The sequence below is a fragment of the Solanum lycopersicum genome, chromosome 3, assembly GCF_036512215.1.
Source record: "Solanum lycopersicum chromosome 3, SLM_r2.1".
Lineage (NCBI taxonomy): Eukaryota > Viridiplantae > Streptophyta > Magnoliopsida > Solanales > Solanaceae > Solanum > Solanum lycopersicum.
The window spans coordinates 61,965,854-61,984,105 of NC_090802.1; the positions used below are offsets into that span (position 1 = coordinate 61,965,854).

The window sequence follows — 18,252 nt, forward strand, 5'->3', positions numbered from 1 at the left end:
TTGGGTGCAAGAAAGATCAAAAGAGAAGCTAATCACTTCTGACAACTTGTTGAGTCAAATCAGATAAGCTAAAAGATGCATAATTCAATTATATAACTAGCTCATCACAGGGTCATCTTGGATAAACAAGTGGCTTAACCACAATATAACTAGCACACCGAGTAGTTAGTTAGTAAAAACGCGTAGTTCATTAATTAGACAAGTTTGTGCAACATAATGTAATCAGAAAGAGGCACGAATAGAGAATCACAGCCGTTATTCTACATAAATGTAGAATCTACAAAATTGTATATACAACTATCTAATTGTATCAGTTATTGTCCATGGAGTTCTTCAGATAGCAAAATCCTTCCACCTTCACAGTATGATGGGCAAATAATATCCATGTCTTAACATAAACCATTCTCTTGAAACTGCTCTTTGCCAAAAAAAAAATTGGGGGCTATTGGTCCTAAGATGCACGCCCAGTTCCACGAGGCATTTTCTTCGAGCTAGCTGCATATGGCATACAAACATCGAGCAACAATAATCGGTTATTAAAATCAACAAATGGAACAACAGTCATATTTTTTTTTCTTAAAGTCAAATCCAACTGCCAAACCTCAAAATAAAATATTATAATTAATTGCCTCAACATTAGATATTTTGGTTCAAGAGGATGTCCCTGATAAGAATTTAAACTTTCTAGGATTATCCTTTGAATATTTTAATCCCCAATATGCACCAAGCACGTAAGCATTTTAAATTTCCAATGACTAACTCCTTCAAATGACTCTAGTTCAGCAAGGCTTACTAGATCTAGTTCTCTAGATTCTAATTGTCATAAGCTATTAATTCTCTTGATAAATGAAACTAGTCACAGCTCATAAGATATCATTCTAGTAGGTAGGCAATTAGGCATTTGACTGCCAAAAGCAAGATGTTTCTGCAAAAGTTGTTTTTTATCATTTAAACAAGTGCAGTTTAACACTCTCCCAGTGGAAACAACAAATATTTTATTGAAAACGAAAATGTCTATAACTAGTCCCTTGCTTAAACCCAGCGTCCAGGTTAGGTTGCAGGTCCCTCAACAATGAGATGGGAAGGTAACTCTTAGGACCCGATTGATCATAGATATTGCAAGCACCTTTTGGGATTTTTTTGGCAAAATCTGTTTGGCCATAGAATTTGTTTAGTTTTGGGGAAAATTTTAGTTAAAAAACCAAGTCCTACAAAAAACTTGTTTTGGGACCAAAATCTAGTTGTTGAATTCTTTTAACATTTCAAAACTTACCCCAAAATTATTATTTTTTTTTTAAATTAAAAAAACCCCATCTATTTATGACTCCAATTTACTCTATCTACCCTTTCCCCTAGTTTAAAGGCACTCCTGAAATTGATGTCTACTCCTAAGCAGCTGTAAAAACCAGTTACAATGACTTTGAAAAGCCAAAAAAAGTTTTTCACCGACAGTTGCTTACTTGCATAAACCCCAGCTTTCGCAACATATGACCGAAAAAAAAATCAAGTTCAATGATAAATTGAGCTAATTGTTATTTTAATTTGGTCATGTTTACTCTAATGCGTGAAACGCTGAAGCTAACTATAACAGATGCTCTTTGTTGTGGTGCAGACATGACTGTAATTTGCGATATTACTTTTGGATAATGTATTATCTAGTTCATTATAGAATGATGATTTTGTGCCAAACTTGTGGATATAAATCATGTTCCATATTATATATTTTTTAAAAAAGTGACACGATTCCAAATCTACGGTCGAACACATGTTGAAACTTCAATCTGAACTTCACCCAAATCTGGTTTCACAAAAAATATGTGGGAATCTATAGCATAGCAGTGTGCCGTGAGGCACCAATAAAGCAGCCAGACATACAGAAACTGAAAATAACAAACTAAAACACCTGCAGCCGTAAAGGAGAGTAAGAGAACTTACAGTCTTCGACATCTTTTAACTGATAGTAGTGAGGAGCTATTTCCACAAGCCAGTCTGGTTTAAGTTCAGTAACCTGCCAGGACAATCCCCAATTAAAATCTCTGTGAATCATTACAGCTAGAGTAACACTAAAACTGATAAGAAACAAAAAAATAAGAGGAAAAAGATGGACCACCTGCCGCATGTACTCCTTAGTTGTCAGGACCAGCTCATGGTAAACAACCCATCTGGGAAGCACCTACAATGTGCAAGCGCAATGAAGTTGCTAATATCATCAAGTTCACGTTTCATTTCTTGTCAACATAAATATACAAAGCAAAACTTTCTCAAAAAAAGAAATATACAAAGCAAAATAAATATGAGCAAGGATTTGAAAGCACATAAGGATTGAAATGGGAAGGCCGGGGAAGATAAGACCTCATTGGCTGGTTGATACAGTCAAACAACATGAATAACATAACCTTCATCGTAGGGGGTGGAAGTAGAATCCACTCATGGAGATGGGAGGGGGTAAGATATGCTTTGCTTTCACTAGATGCACTATATCACAAGCTGTTGGTGAGGGGAAAATTCGAGTCCTCTATACTTACTAGAAGGAAGCTATTTTACTTGTCAACGAAGGAGGCAAATGGTCTTTAAAAAAAAAAAATGCATGTCAGTGTAAATGTTCACATGAATATGTATACCCCCTAAAATTGTTTGTGGTGTGAGATTTTGAGATAAAGTAGTACTGTGTGATGAAGGGTACAAAAAAAGAGGCACTCTCCATCTGAAAATTTAGGAGGAGGAAGACAACTTTAAGAGCCTGGAATGTTGCCCCACTAGCACCATGTAGGTTCTCTGTGTGTGTATGTGAGTGTGTGGAGGTTGAGAGCTTTCGACGGGACAGAGTACAAAGTATGTACATTTGATCCCGGTTCTTGGTGCACTCATGAGATCCCAATTAGTCGAGATGATTTGATGTTATAGTAGAGGATCATATTACGTTGTGGATTCTTTGCCTTTTGGTATATGCTAGTGTACAGGTGCTTTTCCATTAATAATAGAACTATTTACCTCATCAAAAGAGAACTGGAAGAATTGAAATGGGAGGGATAGGGCAGATAAGATCTCATTGATAGGTTGAGTAATAAATCGAATTATTCAAACTTCTTGGAACAATCAAATCTCAGGGATGATCATCCGAAGACTAGTCAATCCTTGGAAGGAAACCATGATGTGCCACCAGATAAGCTCAATAGGTGGTTGATCTACAATCACTTATCTTAAATTGTGTTAGCATCTCAACTGTTAAGTTGCCAACAAGAATACCATATCTTGGGTCAAGTAAAGTGATGACGCCAAAAAAATAATGATAAGATGATAACTTGTGCACTCAAAATGTCCTTTATTTTATCAAAAACAGCAAGAGAGTTTGTTGTCTCTGCCAGGAAATTTAGAGCATCTAGTAACTTGCAGGATCTTCTTTTTATATTTATTTTTCCATTTTCATAGTAAACAAAACCCTTTACCTGTGCTAAACCTGAGCTGGGGTGAACATTAACTGTCTGGGGGTGTTTAATAGTTCGATAAGATCCATTCTTCTGTAGTTTTGCAGAGTGGGGGAAAAATCCTGATGTTATAGCCTTCTTTATAGCTTCATAGTCATTATCATTTGAAGTCAATTCAATTTCCACCCTTTCTAGCAGGCCTTCCAATTGATCTCGGATGTCCCTTGCTCTCTTCATGCTTCTGACCTGCAAAGTTAAAAAAACAGTTTCATTAAGCATTATAGGTAGTAATGAAGAATCAACTTCAGTCATACTTCAAAGCTAAAATCCTCCCCGCAAACCCCTTTAGTATAAAAGGGACAGTACAGTCAGGAACAGTTCCTTCCAGTAGTATTGTCTATGATACAACAATAACTATGCCCAAGTCCCAAGAAATTCGGAGTTAGCTATGTGAATCCTCATTGTCTATGTCTCTCCATTTAAGCCTGTCTCAATGCAATAATATAAATTTCTAGAGAACAGAAAAATACTAAATGACAGTAGAATTTTCAAACAAAGCATGGTTTCACTAAAATATCTTGTAGCACCAGAATCATAAGTCATAGCTCAACTCAATAAGCATTTTATTGGTCTAGATGGCTTCCTCCAACAAGGAAAAGAAGAGGCTATCTAAACGTAGAACAAGAATTTGAAAATGATCTGCATGTGTTTTACTCAGCCATTAGATGCCTTTTTTCTAACAAGAAAAAGAAAAGACTATCTCAGCATAAAAACAGAGCTTCATACAAACCTGGATATAATTTTCATAGCACCACTGAGTTGAAAAGTTTGTTTCCCTCCAGGAACTGTAAACCTGGAAAACAACAAAGAAGATCACCTTTTTAACATGCACCAAGCAGCACCTCTGTATTCCTTTTGTTCATTAAAGATGGCAAGCTAAATTTTCAAATAGCTAAATAATGATAGTGTATTCTCATGACATATCAATTATTTACCATTCCGACAAAGACAGTATTTTCCTTAACATCCTACAGATGTACCCTCCAAATGGTAGCACTTATTTTCACCTTATCATATAAAATTTTTCTTTATTCTGGTTAACCTTTCAACTCAAAAGATTTGTCATGTCTACCTCCAACCCGTAAAACTTCCTTTTGGATACAAGTCTGCCATATACACTTGTTTCTACTTGGTCTATATGTGGATGTCCTTCAAAGACAGGATTGATCATTGATCAAGGAAAGATAAAAATGTGAAGCAGACATGCAAAACACATTATCATGCGGCTAGAAAAACCTATACTGACCAGGAATATGATGTGCCAGAACAAGGTTGTTATCATTAAGAACCTAACCTTTAGCAGCGCGATATGATCCCCCACATTACCCACATGAAAATTCATCCGTGCATTATCTGCATGGACTTGTTTGTCCTTTGGACGATAAAAGATTGAATTCCCCACAGAAAGCATGGCAGCAATACTTATTATTTCATCAGAGCACTTGTACTTGTCAGAGGCAACAATCATCTTGGACAGCATGGGATCTAGAGGAAACTCAGCCATTCTTCTACCAACTTTAGTCAACTCGCCAAGCTTGTTAAGTGCACTAAGGGCAAAAAGCAACTCCAGTGCTTTGAGTAGAGCTTCTGCTGGTGGGGGATCCATAAAGTCAAAATTTAGCAAGTCATGAATCCCAAGGCTCTTGAGAGAGAGCACCACATTTGCAAGGTTGGTCCTTTGTATTTCTGGAACTGTGTTATCTTCCAAATCATTCATGTAATTATATGCAGTGTATAACCGAAAGCATTTTCCAGGACCTGTTCTTCCAGATCGACCAGCACGTTGGTTCGCAGATGCCTTTGATATAGGAGCAACCAATAATGACTCCATTCCCGTCCGAGGGTTGTAAGACTTCATCTTAGAAAAACCCGGATCAATAACATACTTAATCCCATCAATTGTCAATGATGTTTCAGCAATATTTGTAGCCAGGACAACCTTACGAGCACCTTCAGGAGTGGGCTCAAATATCTTGGCTTGTAATTCTGTTGGCAAATTTGCATATATTGGGCAAATTATCAGCTCAGCAATTTTTGTCCCCAGGCCTTTTATCCGGTGCTTAATGATCTCCTCTGCTGTTTCAATCTCCTCCTGCCCAGTCAAAAAGATTAATATGTCACCATCACCTGGGGGTTGAGTTACATGGATCTGAAGAGCGGTGACTACTGCAGCGTCCAAGTAATCAGCCTCTGGAGCTTTCGTATAGTGTATCTCAACTGGAAACCGCCTTCCAGGAATTTTAAAAATTGGAGCACAGTCAAAATAATCACTGAACTTCTCTGCATCCAGAGTAGCACTTGATATTAGCAACTTCAGATCAGGCCGAAATCGAGAAATATCCTGTTATAAAGGAAGTTAGATTGTTAGCAACACGAGGACCATGGGATGCAGTTTCACACCACATTATGCGTTGCAATTGAAGGCCCAAGAGACTAATGCAAATTTGTACACTCCATCCTAGTTCACTAATCCGTAGAACCCACCAGCCACCATAAAAAATGAGAAAGAAAAAGTATAAAATTATTAATCATTTGTTTGACTAGGGAAGGAAATATAAGAGAGAACAGTTTATGATGCCTGTTTCCTATGAGAATGTTGAGAAAAAATTCCTTTTCCTTCCCTGGAGCATCTAAGTGAGAATATTGGGGAGCCCCATGGAAAAGCCTTTCTACAAAGAGATTTTTTAATTAAATTTCCTCCATGTTTCATTCCTGAAACGTAGAGAAATTAGGACGAATTCAATACGCAAGCTAGCTACTTTAACAAACAAACAAGGACAGAGTTAGCAATTTCGGTTGCTTCCCAGTTTCTAAACAAAGGGTAACTCCCAATTATATTATGAGTTAGCCATCATACTAATCGAAAGGCTACAAATTCAAAAAAGATTTAAAAACTAAACTAGGGAAAACTTGCCTTAACCAAGCCAAACAAAATGTCCGTTGAAAGTGTTCTTTCATGTGCCTCGTCGACCATGATGACACTGAAAAGCCAGGCACTTGTTTAGAGAGTTCAAAAGGTTTGAGAGTTAAGTAAGGACAAGATCATTTAGTACAGCACAAACCTATAACTTGCTAGATCAGGCTCACCAAGGAATTCTCGTAACAGCATCCCGTCAGTCATATATTTCAGAATCGTTTTCTCAGAGGTGCAGTCTTCAAACCGAATAGAGTAGCCAACCTGAATGTGATGGATTAAATCATTACATATTGGGCAGCTGAAGTAAGGATTGACAAAAAATATCTCCAAGTTATAAGATACAAATATCATTTGAGCAAGACAGCTTTAACATATTGCTACAGAAGGGTGAATATACCATCTCTAACTAATAAAAAAAACAAACGTATCATCTAAAGCATACCTCATGGCCAAGTTTGACTCCCATTTCTTGAGAAACACGTGCAGCCACACTCATTGCAGCAACTCGACGAGGTTGAGTACATCCAATCTATGAGAAGCAAATATTATTTTCAGAGACTATAGACAATATATCTGATCCCATTACTACATCGCTAAGAACAGGCGTTTGATGGCTTCAACATAAAGGAGATAACATTGCCTAGAAAATAAGATCACTACCAAAAAAATCACAACAAACTTATGGCTCAAGTTCAAAAACTGTTACGTTATTAAAAATATAAAGAAATTGGCAGAGGACCTAGCTGTCGAACATTACAAGATTACAGGCAGAAAAGTCCCTAGGACCCATATGTTCATCTCCTGAGAAACATGACCCTGGGATAGACAGATATTCTGCCTTCTATATTCCCCTTCTTGGGGTTCCTCGCTTGCTGCAAGGGCAATAGGGGAAGCCTGTCTAGGAGGCTCATTCTACCACACCTTTAGTTAGGGCAGAGACAATCATCCTTCCATGTTATAACCACTGAACATGAAAGAGACACCGAAGGAACACGCAACAGATCCCCAAAAGTAAGATGAGCTAAAACATCTCGAAAGGTAGAAAACACAAACATTTAAAGTGACAATAAAACAGATTTTACAAGCCCTAACCATGGAAAAGTCTTCACAGAATCAACAGAAGTTAAAATAAATAATGCAGGATACTTGAAAAAAACTCATACTACAAAGGTCAAGGCCTTGATTAAGAAACTCTTCCTGTAAAATTACCAATATAGTGGCAGGCAATCCAAATTATACACAAGATATATGACTGCCCTTAATAATTCATAAAAACTACATTGAAACATTTCAAACATCTTTGACCAGAAGAAGAGAGATAACTGTCAAGAATTGCAGAAACAAGACCCACAACCAAACCTAAAACAGCAGAAAGCCAAACAACAAAAGCCAGAATAATTGAGAAGTCCTCAACATTTAGCATAAATAGAGTCAAGGAGGTTTTCTCAACAAGAAAAAAGACAGGTGAGCGAGACCAATTGTAACTCCTCCTAGGAAGCATATAAGAACTTTCTGTACGAAACGTTTATGTACTCCTGGCAGTCTGGAGACAGAAATGATAGACTAATTGGTGGGATTTTTGGACTTCTTCCTTGATCTTTTTGGAGTAGAATGGGCAATAAACAGACATCAAGGATTCTATATAGAGGCTAGGAATAAAGAGTTAGGAAGCATATATAAGCTCTCTGGAGAACACCTTTCTGATTACTCTGCACAGTCCAGAGAGAGACAACAAAGGGCAGCCCGGTGCACAAATCATCCGCGTTAGAAGAGAGAAAGGATGATTGGAATTGAATACAAAAACAATACACTATGTCGATCTTAGGTGCTTATTGATTAAAGCTTCATTGGGGTAAATTAATAAGTGTAGATGATTTTACCTAAGTGGTGGACTTCTTGGACTCCTAGAACTAAAAGGATAAGTCCTCTGAACTTTTGTAGCATTAGCACTTTCTTGGTGCTTATGCGAATAATCCGTACATTCTTATCAAATAGAAGCTGTCAGGTAGCATATCCCCCCTCCACTAATTACGTGACATTCTCTTTTAGTTCCAACCACATCCCTTTGTATGCTAGCAAATGTCATATCAGAAAAGTCTCTGCCTCTAAAAAAGAAAACATCAATTTCAATTTTGAAGGGTGTGGTACATACTCTACTCTATATAAGAGAGATCCATACCTTCCCACGTTTGGTATATCCCGCCTCATGCAGATACTGCGGTATCTGGGTGGTCTTCCCGGAGCCCGTCTCTCCAACAATAACAAGAACCTGCAACGGTGCAACCAGCACCCAATTTTTATAAAATGTAAAACACAGCAAACAAAGTGGAAAGGGCATTATAACTAGCCTCAAACCCACAAAGAAAAGTAAAAACATATGCAAGCAACCGATCAACCCAACCTGATGATCATTAACAGCTTGGAGCAAATCATCCCTGTAGGGATACATTGGTAGGGTCTTCCTATCCTCCTAAAATGTATCCATGAAAGACGATTAGTATAAATGAAATTCAACAAATCAAACATAAAAATGGAAGGTCTATTTAGCAAAATTGGTCTCAATAAAAAATAAGAGGTCATGATAACTTGCAAAAGCCAGAGAGCAAAAGCGAATGATTCTAACAGATGAGGCAGAACTTTATAGATGCAGGCCTTCGTATTCAATTCCAATCCAACGAATTCTACAAAGAGAATCACCCATTTTGGCAATATAAATTTAAATTTATAACTCAATATGATCAATGTAAATCCCTCAGTAAACTCCCACCTCGCAAAGCACGAAAAGAAACTAGGCGAAACACTCAAAAGGCTATACATATAATCTACACACATGCACATATGTAGAGTAGATTCGTGCTTTTTCTTCCAAAAGTAAAATAATAACTTAATTACAGAACCTCATTTTTAGTGGGTGAGTAGCGGGGAGATGATACTGTCCAATGTCCATGATATACTTTTTTTATAAGGATAGTCCATGATATATTATATGAAAGAAGAACACAGAAAGCATAAATTTCATGATCACTTGATTTAACACACAGATATACATTGCTAGTTTGAAGCCCAAAGCACAACCCATCATAGTAAAAGGAAAAGAAAGACCCGCAAGACCTCTAAAATAAGCCAAAGAGATTAGAAAACGGTTTAGGCGGGAAGGAAAGGAGAGACCAGCATTGGTCGCTGTAGTAGGCTGATGTTAGGCCTAAATGTCCCTTTTTAGTTAGACTTGACGCCCTTGTGTCTTCCATTTTATCCATATCTACACTTCAACTCCTCTTCTTCAACCACATATTGATTTATAAAGCAGTGACACTGATGTGTACTTATATATTCGAATAATACAAACGAAGTTCAATGTTAGCAGTCTCATGCATATGAGAGAAACTATAAAACAAAGTAGTGGAAAACCATAGAATTAATTGTGCTGATTTTATTGCATAGCATGATGCTGATAAATCAATACCTGGAGTTTTTCAAATGCTGAATTAGCCATAGTTTTCTCTATTGAATCAGTGGAAGGCTCTTGGTCAACCTGAACACAAACCAACGATAAATCTTAAAACAACGATCAAGAAATTATCAAGAGAAGATTTAGCATAACAACACGTCAACAGGGTTGAATAAGCAGGCATACATTAACACCATCCATTACGGCTGCCTTTATGAACTCAATTTGGTCTTCAAACACAAATCTGCACCAAAGTAGCTCTTAGGTTTTAAATATTAAGATTTAGGTATAAACATCTTAACCTCAGATCCTCATTCCTACATATAGCAAAATACACTATCTGAAAAGCACAGAAGCAAATTTTCCATACCGTGCAAATTTTCCATACCATCCTACATGCATTTACATTGTACGCATACATGGAAAAGGGGAGAGAGAGAGAGAGAGAGGAGAGAGAGAAGCTAGAGCTTACTGGTAGTCATCAGATCTTGACTTTCTATCTTTTGACCCAAATTTAAGGTTCGCCTTCCCTGTGTTGTGATGAAGATTCCAAATTTAGAGACTCGAAAACTTCTGAGTTCATAAAAACTTCAACGAAGGTGAATTAGCTATTACCAATCTGATGTTCCTCCCATGCCTCTTGTTCAGCAAAAGGATTCATCTTTTCAGCAGCATCTGGATCCCTGGAAATGTCAAAACAAAATAGAAGACCATATAAACTTCTCAAGTAATAAAAATTGACTCTCTAAAATCAAAACACACTTTGCACAACTCTATGCTAGAGCAACTGTTAGAACTATCTTTGTCAATATAACTAACCTGTATCGCTGCGAAGCCACCGAAAACCTCTTTTCCTGATTTACACCACCTTCAAGATCATAAGCATCAGGTATCCTATACTGTATTTAAAACAAGCAACTATAAGGGATCTTCATATGAGAACTGACAGAAACTGGAGAAAGGCATAGAGTTCATATTCCGTCTCTCAGAATCAACTTATTTTATATCCCCTATTTCTAATATTTACAATTGGTTCACATATTTTTCAGATTGGTGGCACTAGTAACAAAGAATCAAACTCAACTCGACATGATTAGCGACATAGCTACCTTTTGTAAAAGGGGTTATAATGAATCCCTTAACCGAAAAATTTAACCAATGCAATAAGGTTAAAACAGTTCTTTTATGTATATATTAAGTTGTTGAATCCCCTTGACATAGGTTCATATCCAAAATGTGACAATTTTTAAACTTTTTTGATCCCCTTAATCAAATTCCTCTCAGCCACTAGCTATGATTTGGACTTATCTTATGAATTATTTGGTACAGTAAACATTGGATACGAAAATAAACCACGTATAAATAATAATATAGGGCTTACAATAGTTCATAAAATTCAAATTACAGTCCCCCCTCCCCCCCCCCCAAAAAAAAAAAAATAACCAATATCTTTTAATATATTCGGAGAAGGAAAGAGTGAAAACAAACATTTGAGGTTTTCTTTTCCGATTCTTGATACTTTTAAGGAGGCCTTCGAGAAAAGGTAAAATCATTCATTATTTTAACTATGAAAGAAACATATAATTTAGACAACAAATCCACAAGTTAAGCTTTTTCATTCGAAGTTCTGAATTTAACTGGACTTAAGCTTTAAGAGAGGTTTTTTTTCATTAAGTAACAAATTTTATTTACAAAGGACGGAAAAAATCTGAATACAAGAAGTACACTAAAACAGTAAAAGCAGAAAACGATAAAAAAGATATAATTTCCTATAAATGACATTGAATCATCTATACATATAAAACCTCTTGGGTGCATCAAAAAGCATTAAGGAATGGATAAAAGGCTATTCCTCAAGTTCACAAAATTATTATCAAGCCTTGAGAGAATATATAAGGAAACAATATTGTTATGGGATAAAGAGAAGTCTTTCATAAAGGAAGATTAGCGCAAGGAAAGCTCATCCTTTAGGTAGAAGTACCCAGATGTAGCCTTTATTGGATCAAAGCACTAAATAACTCATATAGAAAACAATAGACAAAGATACAGTGATATCTAGACCTCATTTTTCTTTTTTACTTTTCTGTATGTATGTTGTGGGGGAGGGAAAGCAACGGAGATACTAGCGACTATGACAAGCAATAAACGACAGAGACAATAAAATAACGAATGTAATGAGACATGTTCTTGGAACGATAAAATATTCAGAATATTAAATACCTCGTCCATGTCACCGGTATCTTCTGATCGTTTCTTAACAAGTTCATATATTTCCTTCTTATATCTGCAAATGTACAGGTTCTGAGTACACAACAACATGCATATACAAAGCAATCCCACATTCAACCAGAACCTATTATAAAGAATGGACACAAAAAAAAAATGCAGAAAGGCACTAACTCCACGTTCACAAGAATTCAGTAAGTAATCATCAGAATCTTCATATGATAACGGAACGATGAAATTTTATCTCTCTGAATGATCACAGGAATATGTATTTCATAACCAAACAGACAAATGATGAAAAACACTAGATGATTTCATGTTAACTAGAATTAGGACTTCCACTGAAGCAGGAAAGATAAGCATGTATACCCATCCATATATAAGCTCCTAGAAGAGAATGACAAACACGAGGCACTTTAGGATTCACTTTAGGATTCAATACCAAAACAGTAGATGCTCTTCACAGCATGCAATCTCCAAGTAGCAACAAACAAGGCTTGAAATATACAAGTGCCACGGAGTGAATTCACTATATAATCAATTGCAAGAAGAAATCAGTACAAACAAAATCTCAAATTAAGAATATGTCCGGAATGGGCATCAAAACAAGGGGGGAAAGTGTATTTCCTTGCCTTAGCTCACGTTCCTCTGCTTCTGTCAGCTTCACTCCCTCAAACAAGTATTGTTCATCTTCTAAATCGTCTCTGGAAAACCACAAATGTGGTTAGACATTGACCAGTAACCAGAATGAAATATTTTTACATCATATCACATAGAACAATGTAAATTACTTCCATATAATAAGTGAAGATGTGAGCTATAATGTACAATCATGTAAATACCGGAGTTCCTCTAGCTTCTTCTGCTCCCTTTTCTTCAAGTATTCTCGCCTTGAAACTTTCCTGGATCAAATAATATGTGAGAGTTATTCAATCAATAACATAATATCGGTCTATTTTCAACAAGACCTTGTTCTGCATTAACACCAAGTGCTCCTCATTTATATACCTAACCAACCCTAGAACTGATGAATAGGAAAATAGTTCTCTAGTACAAAACGCAACGATGTGTCTTTTTCTGTCCATAGTACTATCTCTCCTCTCAACTCTGACATGCAAGAACTTAAAAGAGGAGATGGGATTGTCATGAACAGGTGTTGTCAGGCACGTGTCACACTGAGGACACAAACCCCCACCGGATGCATTGGAAATTCAATAGGAACTCCCATATCTTGATGTTCAACGATTCATTGGTGGACAGTAGAAGAAAATATCTTTAATTCTTTGTTTTTATGAAGAATAAAGGACAACAGATGAAACATCACGAGTTGGAGAGTGCAGAAGATAAAAAGAAAGAAAGTTGCTTGAAGTGCAACGCCATTAAATCTTCTTTAACTTGTTTAGAATGAAAGAAGTATGAGATTATTCGGACAGACGCACTCCATATTTTTAAAAAATTACTGTTCCATCAATACTTTTGATGCAAACTAAACAGTCAGGATGATTTGACGAATGACTTTCGTAAACCGAGTTCTTAATCTGCATGTACTTGTCAATTGTCTGCAGATATGCCTGAATTAAAATTTAACTGATATACAGATCTATCTATTGTTTGGTTTTTCTTTAAGAGTGAAATATTTAAATAACCAAAAAATTGATATCCAAGCTCTAAGCCAAGAAAGTCAAAAGGCTCCAATTTAAATCCATTATTATCATATCCCCCATCAAGCAAAATTATGTTTTCCCAAGATCAACAACATTGGAACTACAAGACCTATTTAATCTACCTCCCATTTCTTTCTTCTTCTTTTCTTTTTTGGATGTTAACTACTCAAATACACCTCAGTTACTTTCTTTGAATAAAATAGACAAGTAAAAGAACCACAAAAGAAGAGGTATTCCAAGTTAAGGATGGATCTACGTGGTTATTAAAGCGAAAAAATTTTTGGTGAGATACAAGATAATAATAGAATACTGAACCAGATTCTATGGTCATTAACCTTAAAGATCCAATGTCATCTTGCTCCAATGCATCAGCCCTCCTGATTGCTTCTTCTGTCATTTATTAATTATGAGTGTGTGAGCTCATTTGCATAAACTGTTCTTTCTACTGAAAAACAGGAAAAATAAACAAATAAATATACAGCAAGAATTGTAACTACAATAAGGTACCTTCCTCCTTCCTTGTTAATTTTGGCTCTGCCAACTGTTATTGAAGACAAAATACCACATTATAACAAAGACGAGAAGTTAATGTTGGCATACAAGAAACAAGTCTGACCTTCATTAATAGACACAAACGAAATCATATCAGGTGATTTCAAGTAAATATGTGAAAGCAGAAATACAAAAAGGGGTGTGATATTCCAACTAAACCAATCACAAATGATGTATAATAGTAAAATAACACAGAAAATACGGCTGCATACGTGCCTCCATTTTACCGCTTTAAAAATGAGAAGTCCAACTAATCAAGAGAGGCCTTCAAAGAATTAGCGATATCAACGCAAAAAACAAATCAAAGCTTCTTCCTTTTATTTTTTTTGAGATGAAGTGTTTACTAAGGCTAGTACCAAGAAGGTACCGCAAAGATTCAAAAGAAAACACAATTAAAGCATGTGATGCTCAGACTGGCAACCTATTAGAAGACGATGAATATGACAGCAAATAAAACACAGAAATACCTAGTAGTAGTGAATATATGCCACAGCTCTACACTTCTACAATTAAAAGAAACAAAGGCGTTCAAATAAAAAAACTTTATCTACAATTGCATTGCTGGCTTCAGATGCTTACATCGCCAGTCCCAAGCCCGGGAAAAGGACAAGGGTTGTGGTATGTTGTAAAAATGGTCAAACTAGTCAATGCATGATGAATCCTCACATAGGTTGGACTGAGATGAATTAAATTGGGGAGCATGGCCAGTGAGGGTTCATACAGCTGATCCAAATTTGTTAGCATTGAGGCATAGTTGTTCTGTCATGTGTGTTTGTTGTTGCTGGTTTAAGATGCTTAAAATTAGTTAAATCCACAAGACAACCCCACTTTATTTGTAATTGTAAGGGACCAATCTCTAATGTCGAGAGTGCATTCGCGCGTCAATTTTACAACTCGAAAACGCTCAAGAACAAATAGATTTATCTACCAATCCACCGAAAACAAACTGACAGCGAATTCAAATCATAGAAGCACCGCCTGGTATCTAAGCACACAGAGGTTCAAACAAAGTTAAGATTGCTCACCTTTCTAGTCCCGGCAGCATCTCGCTCTCTGATATGTCGTTCTAACTCCTCCCTCTCTCTTTGGTCCCGAAGTATTTCTTCTTCCGACTGCAACCGAAAGACATGCAGTTGACGTCAAGTGGATCGGGATTTCTGAGTACAGAGAAAGGTGAACAAGCAAGAAAGTCAAAAGAATACACCATATGTCGTACCTCAGAGTTGTCACTGTCATCTTGGTCCTGGGATGTTCGTCTCCGAACCCGTCTATCATCCTCCTCATCCTTAACTACCTGCACCATCATATTCAGTCAAAACAAAGCAACTTGTTAAAACAAGATTCAATATTACAGCAGCTTACCATCAGAAATAAAACTGAATTCTATCAAGAAGAAGAAGAGTATAAGCACTATGCCTCATCATCTTCGTCTCCATGGGTCTCAACCCTCTTCCTGAACTTCTTTATACGGGTATCCTCTTTCCTAGTCTGAGAAGGAACGGAACTACTTTCCACACCGACAATATTGTCATCTTCATCATCAGCCTCCAAAAGTGAATACGTCTTTTGTTTCCTCGCCAACATAGCAGCCTCCCTTTCTTGTTGTAAATATAGCTGGTGAACAAGAGGCACCAAGTGTCACAAGATAAAGCACAATGTTTTACCCAAAAGAATGCTTGCTAGTCTGACCCTATGAAATAACTGAAATTGCAAAGAGAAACTAACATTTGGCCCTGTCTTCTTTTGTTCAACTCTCTCAAAAATCTCTTGAGCAAAAACTCTTGTTTCACTAGAGGATGACATACCCATATCATCTACAAGCTGACTTGTTAGATTGGCAGCTGATGAAGCTTTCTTAGCTGCATGAAAATTGATGTTATGAACAATGTTGCCACAACAATTGTTTATTAAAATGTAAGAAAAAGACGTACCCAGATTAAGAACATAAGAGACAACTGTGGACTGTGAGTACCCCAGGAGAGACATCAATTTGTCTGAAACCCACATCCTTAATTCAGACCCCATTTTTTACTGCATTAAGCAACAACAGACACAAGAATGGAAGTTAGATTTACTAATAAGCATCTTCACATCAACATTGCTAGAGTTCCTACCTCTCATCATGGATCCTCGACATAACATGCTGGAAAGAGTATTTTGATCTTAAATTGCACCCGTACAATCCCAAAGGTAATTTGAGTTATTTCAATTGCTTTTGGCGTAAGTTCTTTTTCTGAGTTCTGCTATATAATCATAGTTCATACCTCTCTTATTTGGGTGACATATTCCTCATTAAAAATAAAATGATTTCTCATATATGTATAAAACGGGTCAACCCATTAGTCACCCAACCCCTTTTGACCAACAAATATGGATGGATTGGGCTGTGACCCATTTTTAACTCACACAAACTCTACCCAACCACCCATTTGCAACCATACTTAGTTGCATTCCTTATCCGAATAAATCAACCTTTTCAGGTTGAAATACTACAGACAATATTTTATGCATTAAAATTCAATCAGAATGCCATAAATCATAAGTAGTGGTTAATTGTCTGTCATGAAAAAAAGTCAGGAAAACACCAGTAAAGTGAAGCCAACAAATCAAGGACGGACCTTCAAAAATATACTAATTGAGTGTAGAACACCACCACAGAAGACCCATAAGGTAGTTTAAACCGTGTGTTTAAAAAATCAAATATCTCCTCAACGAGAGACTAACTCGATAATAAATGTCAACTCCATTTTTCAAACCCCCTATCTCAAGGAGAGGGAAAACAAACTAATCGAGTTCAATAATAATAAGAGGTGGTAGAATCAAAAACAAAATTTCTAATTTACCATTTCAAGTAGTCAAATCTCATAATCCAGAAGGTCTTTGCAACTAGCTAAGCTATAGCCCCACTAGAATAACCAACCTGGATTAGTAGACAATAAAGACTATAAACTACTACCTGATAAAACTAACATACTTACAAGTTCATTAATACATTAACACTAAACACTGTAAACTGGAAAATCAAACCTCTGTCAGCGCAATTTACACGTAAACACTATTGAATTGGCGGCACTGAAACCCATTATCTGATATAGCTAGAAAGATTTGGTCAATTACTTTAAATAATATAAATTTCTTATGAAGAATTGAACATCATAGTACGATGATAAACATTCATCTTTCATGATTTTTCTTGAAGTAGATATTCAGAAAGGAAGAGATTGAACTAATTTGAACCGTGTTGAGTTCACTATAACATTGTAAAGCCATCACACATGTAAAACAAATCCAGAAGTTATCTCGTAAAATAGCATATAAGAAACAAGTGAACTAGGGTTTTGTCCATTCATGATGGGAAAGGGAAATATAGCTCTAGCGACATAGAAGGACAGGGAAATTACCAATAAATTGCCAGAAATTCACCGGAGATTAGAAATCAAGTTCAACGAAAGAGTCGAAAAATCCGGCGACGTTTAAAATTGGCGGGCCAACGGAATCTCTGCTCCGTCAAGGAACCGGTAGAAGGGTTTTGGCATGTAAATTTTGAAACTCCGAATGGGGATTAATGTAGCTTGGTCGCCCAAAAACTCTGTGATTTACTTTTTATGAGAAACTAAGGAAAATAATTATTCATGCTTTTGGCAGATTAATGATCCTTCATCCTTTTGAGCAATTTATTTTGTCGAAAGCAAATATTATTAAGCGGCATTTTAGTCACTTAAATATTTAAAAAGATTTTTAATAATTTATATATTTAAAAATTACGTAGAAAAATATTATAAATCACAATTATGAATAATATAAAAATTATATAGTCAATTAAAATTTTGATTGACTTGCAAATTTATCTATGTGAGACAAATCAATATATATATATATAAATGAGGACCATTGAGAAGGTGATGTGGCACCTCTATATGGCCTCCATTTGCATTTAGCTTTTTTCATCTTTTTTTTAAA

General features: G+C 36.2%; 1 protein-coding gene across 4 annotated transcripts; it reads right to left on the minus strand.

The window, feature by feature from the left end:
* Positions 1-88: 88 nt before the first annotated feature.
* Positions 89-17,986, minus strand: LOC101265017 (pre-mRNA-splicing factor ATP-dependent RNA helicase DEAH1-like). Of its 4 annotated transcripts, none has more exons than XM_069295325.1 (28): positions 17,694-17,866; positions 16,224-16,323; positions 16,018-16,151; positions 15,709-15,906; positions 15,509-15,586; positions 15,318-15,404; positions 14,248-14,281; positions 14,076-14,130; positions 12,919-12,978; positions 12,709-12,780; positions 12,446-12,605; positions 12,071-12,134; positions 10,670-10,749; positions 10,466-10,533; positions 10,323-10,380; positions 10,037-10,094; positions 9,866-9,934; positions 8,804-8,872; positions 8,582-8,671; positions 6,845-6,931; positions 6,548-6,663; positions 6,400-6,466; positions 4,780-5,826; positions 4,216-4,278; positions 3,447-3,671; positions 2,111-2,173; positions 1,936-2,008; positions 89-495 (listed from the first exon to the last, which is right to left on the minus strand). In XM_069295325.1, the coding sequence occupies exons 11-28, from the start codon at positions 12,451-12,453 to the stop codon at positions 452-454; spliced, it is 2,349 nt and encodes a 782-aa protein (XP_069151426.1). In that variant the 5' UTR covers positions 12,454-12,605; positions 12,709-12,780; positions 12,919-12,978; positions 14,076-14,130; positions 14,248-14,281; positions 15,318-15,404; positions 15,509-15,586; positions 15,709-15,906; positions 16,018-16,151; positions 16,224-16,323; positions 17,694-17,866; the 3' UTR covers positions 89-451. The 4 variants fall into 4 exon arrangements, with proteins under 4 accessions (XP_069151426.1, XP_069151427.1, XP_004236490.1 ...); XM_069295326.1 differs by having other exon boundaries at positions 15,655-15,906; XM_004236442.5 differs by lacking the exon at positions 12,446-12,605 and having other exon boundaries at positions 17,694-17,986.
* Between the last annotated feature and the right edge of the window lie 266 nt (positions 17,987-18,252).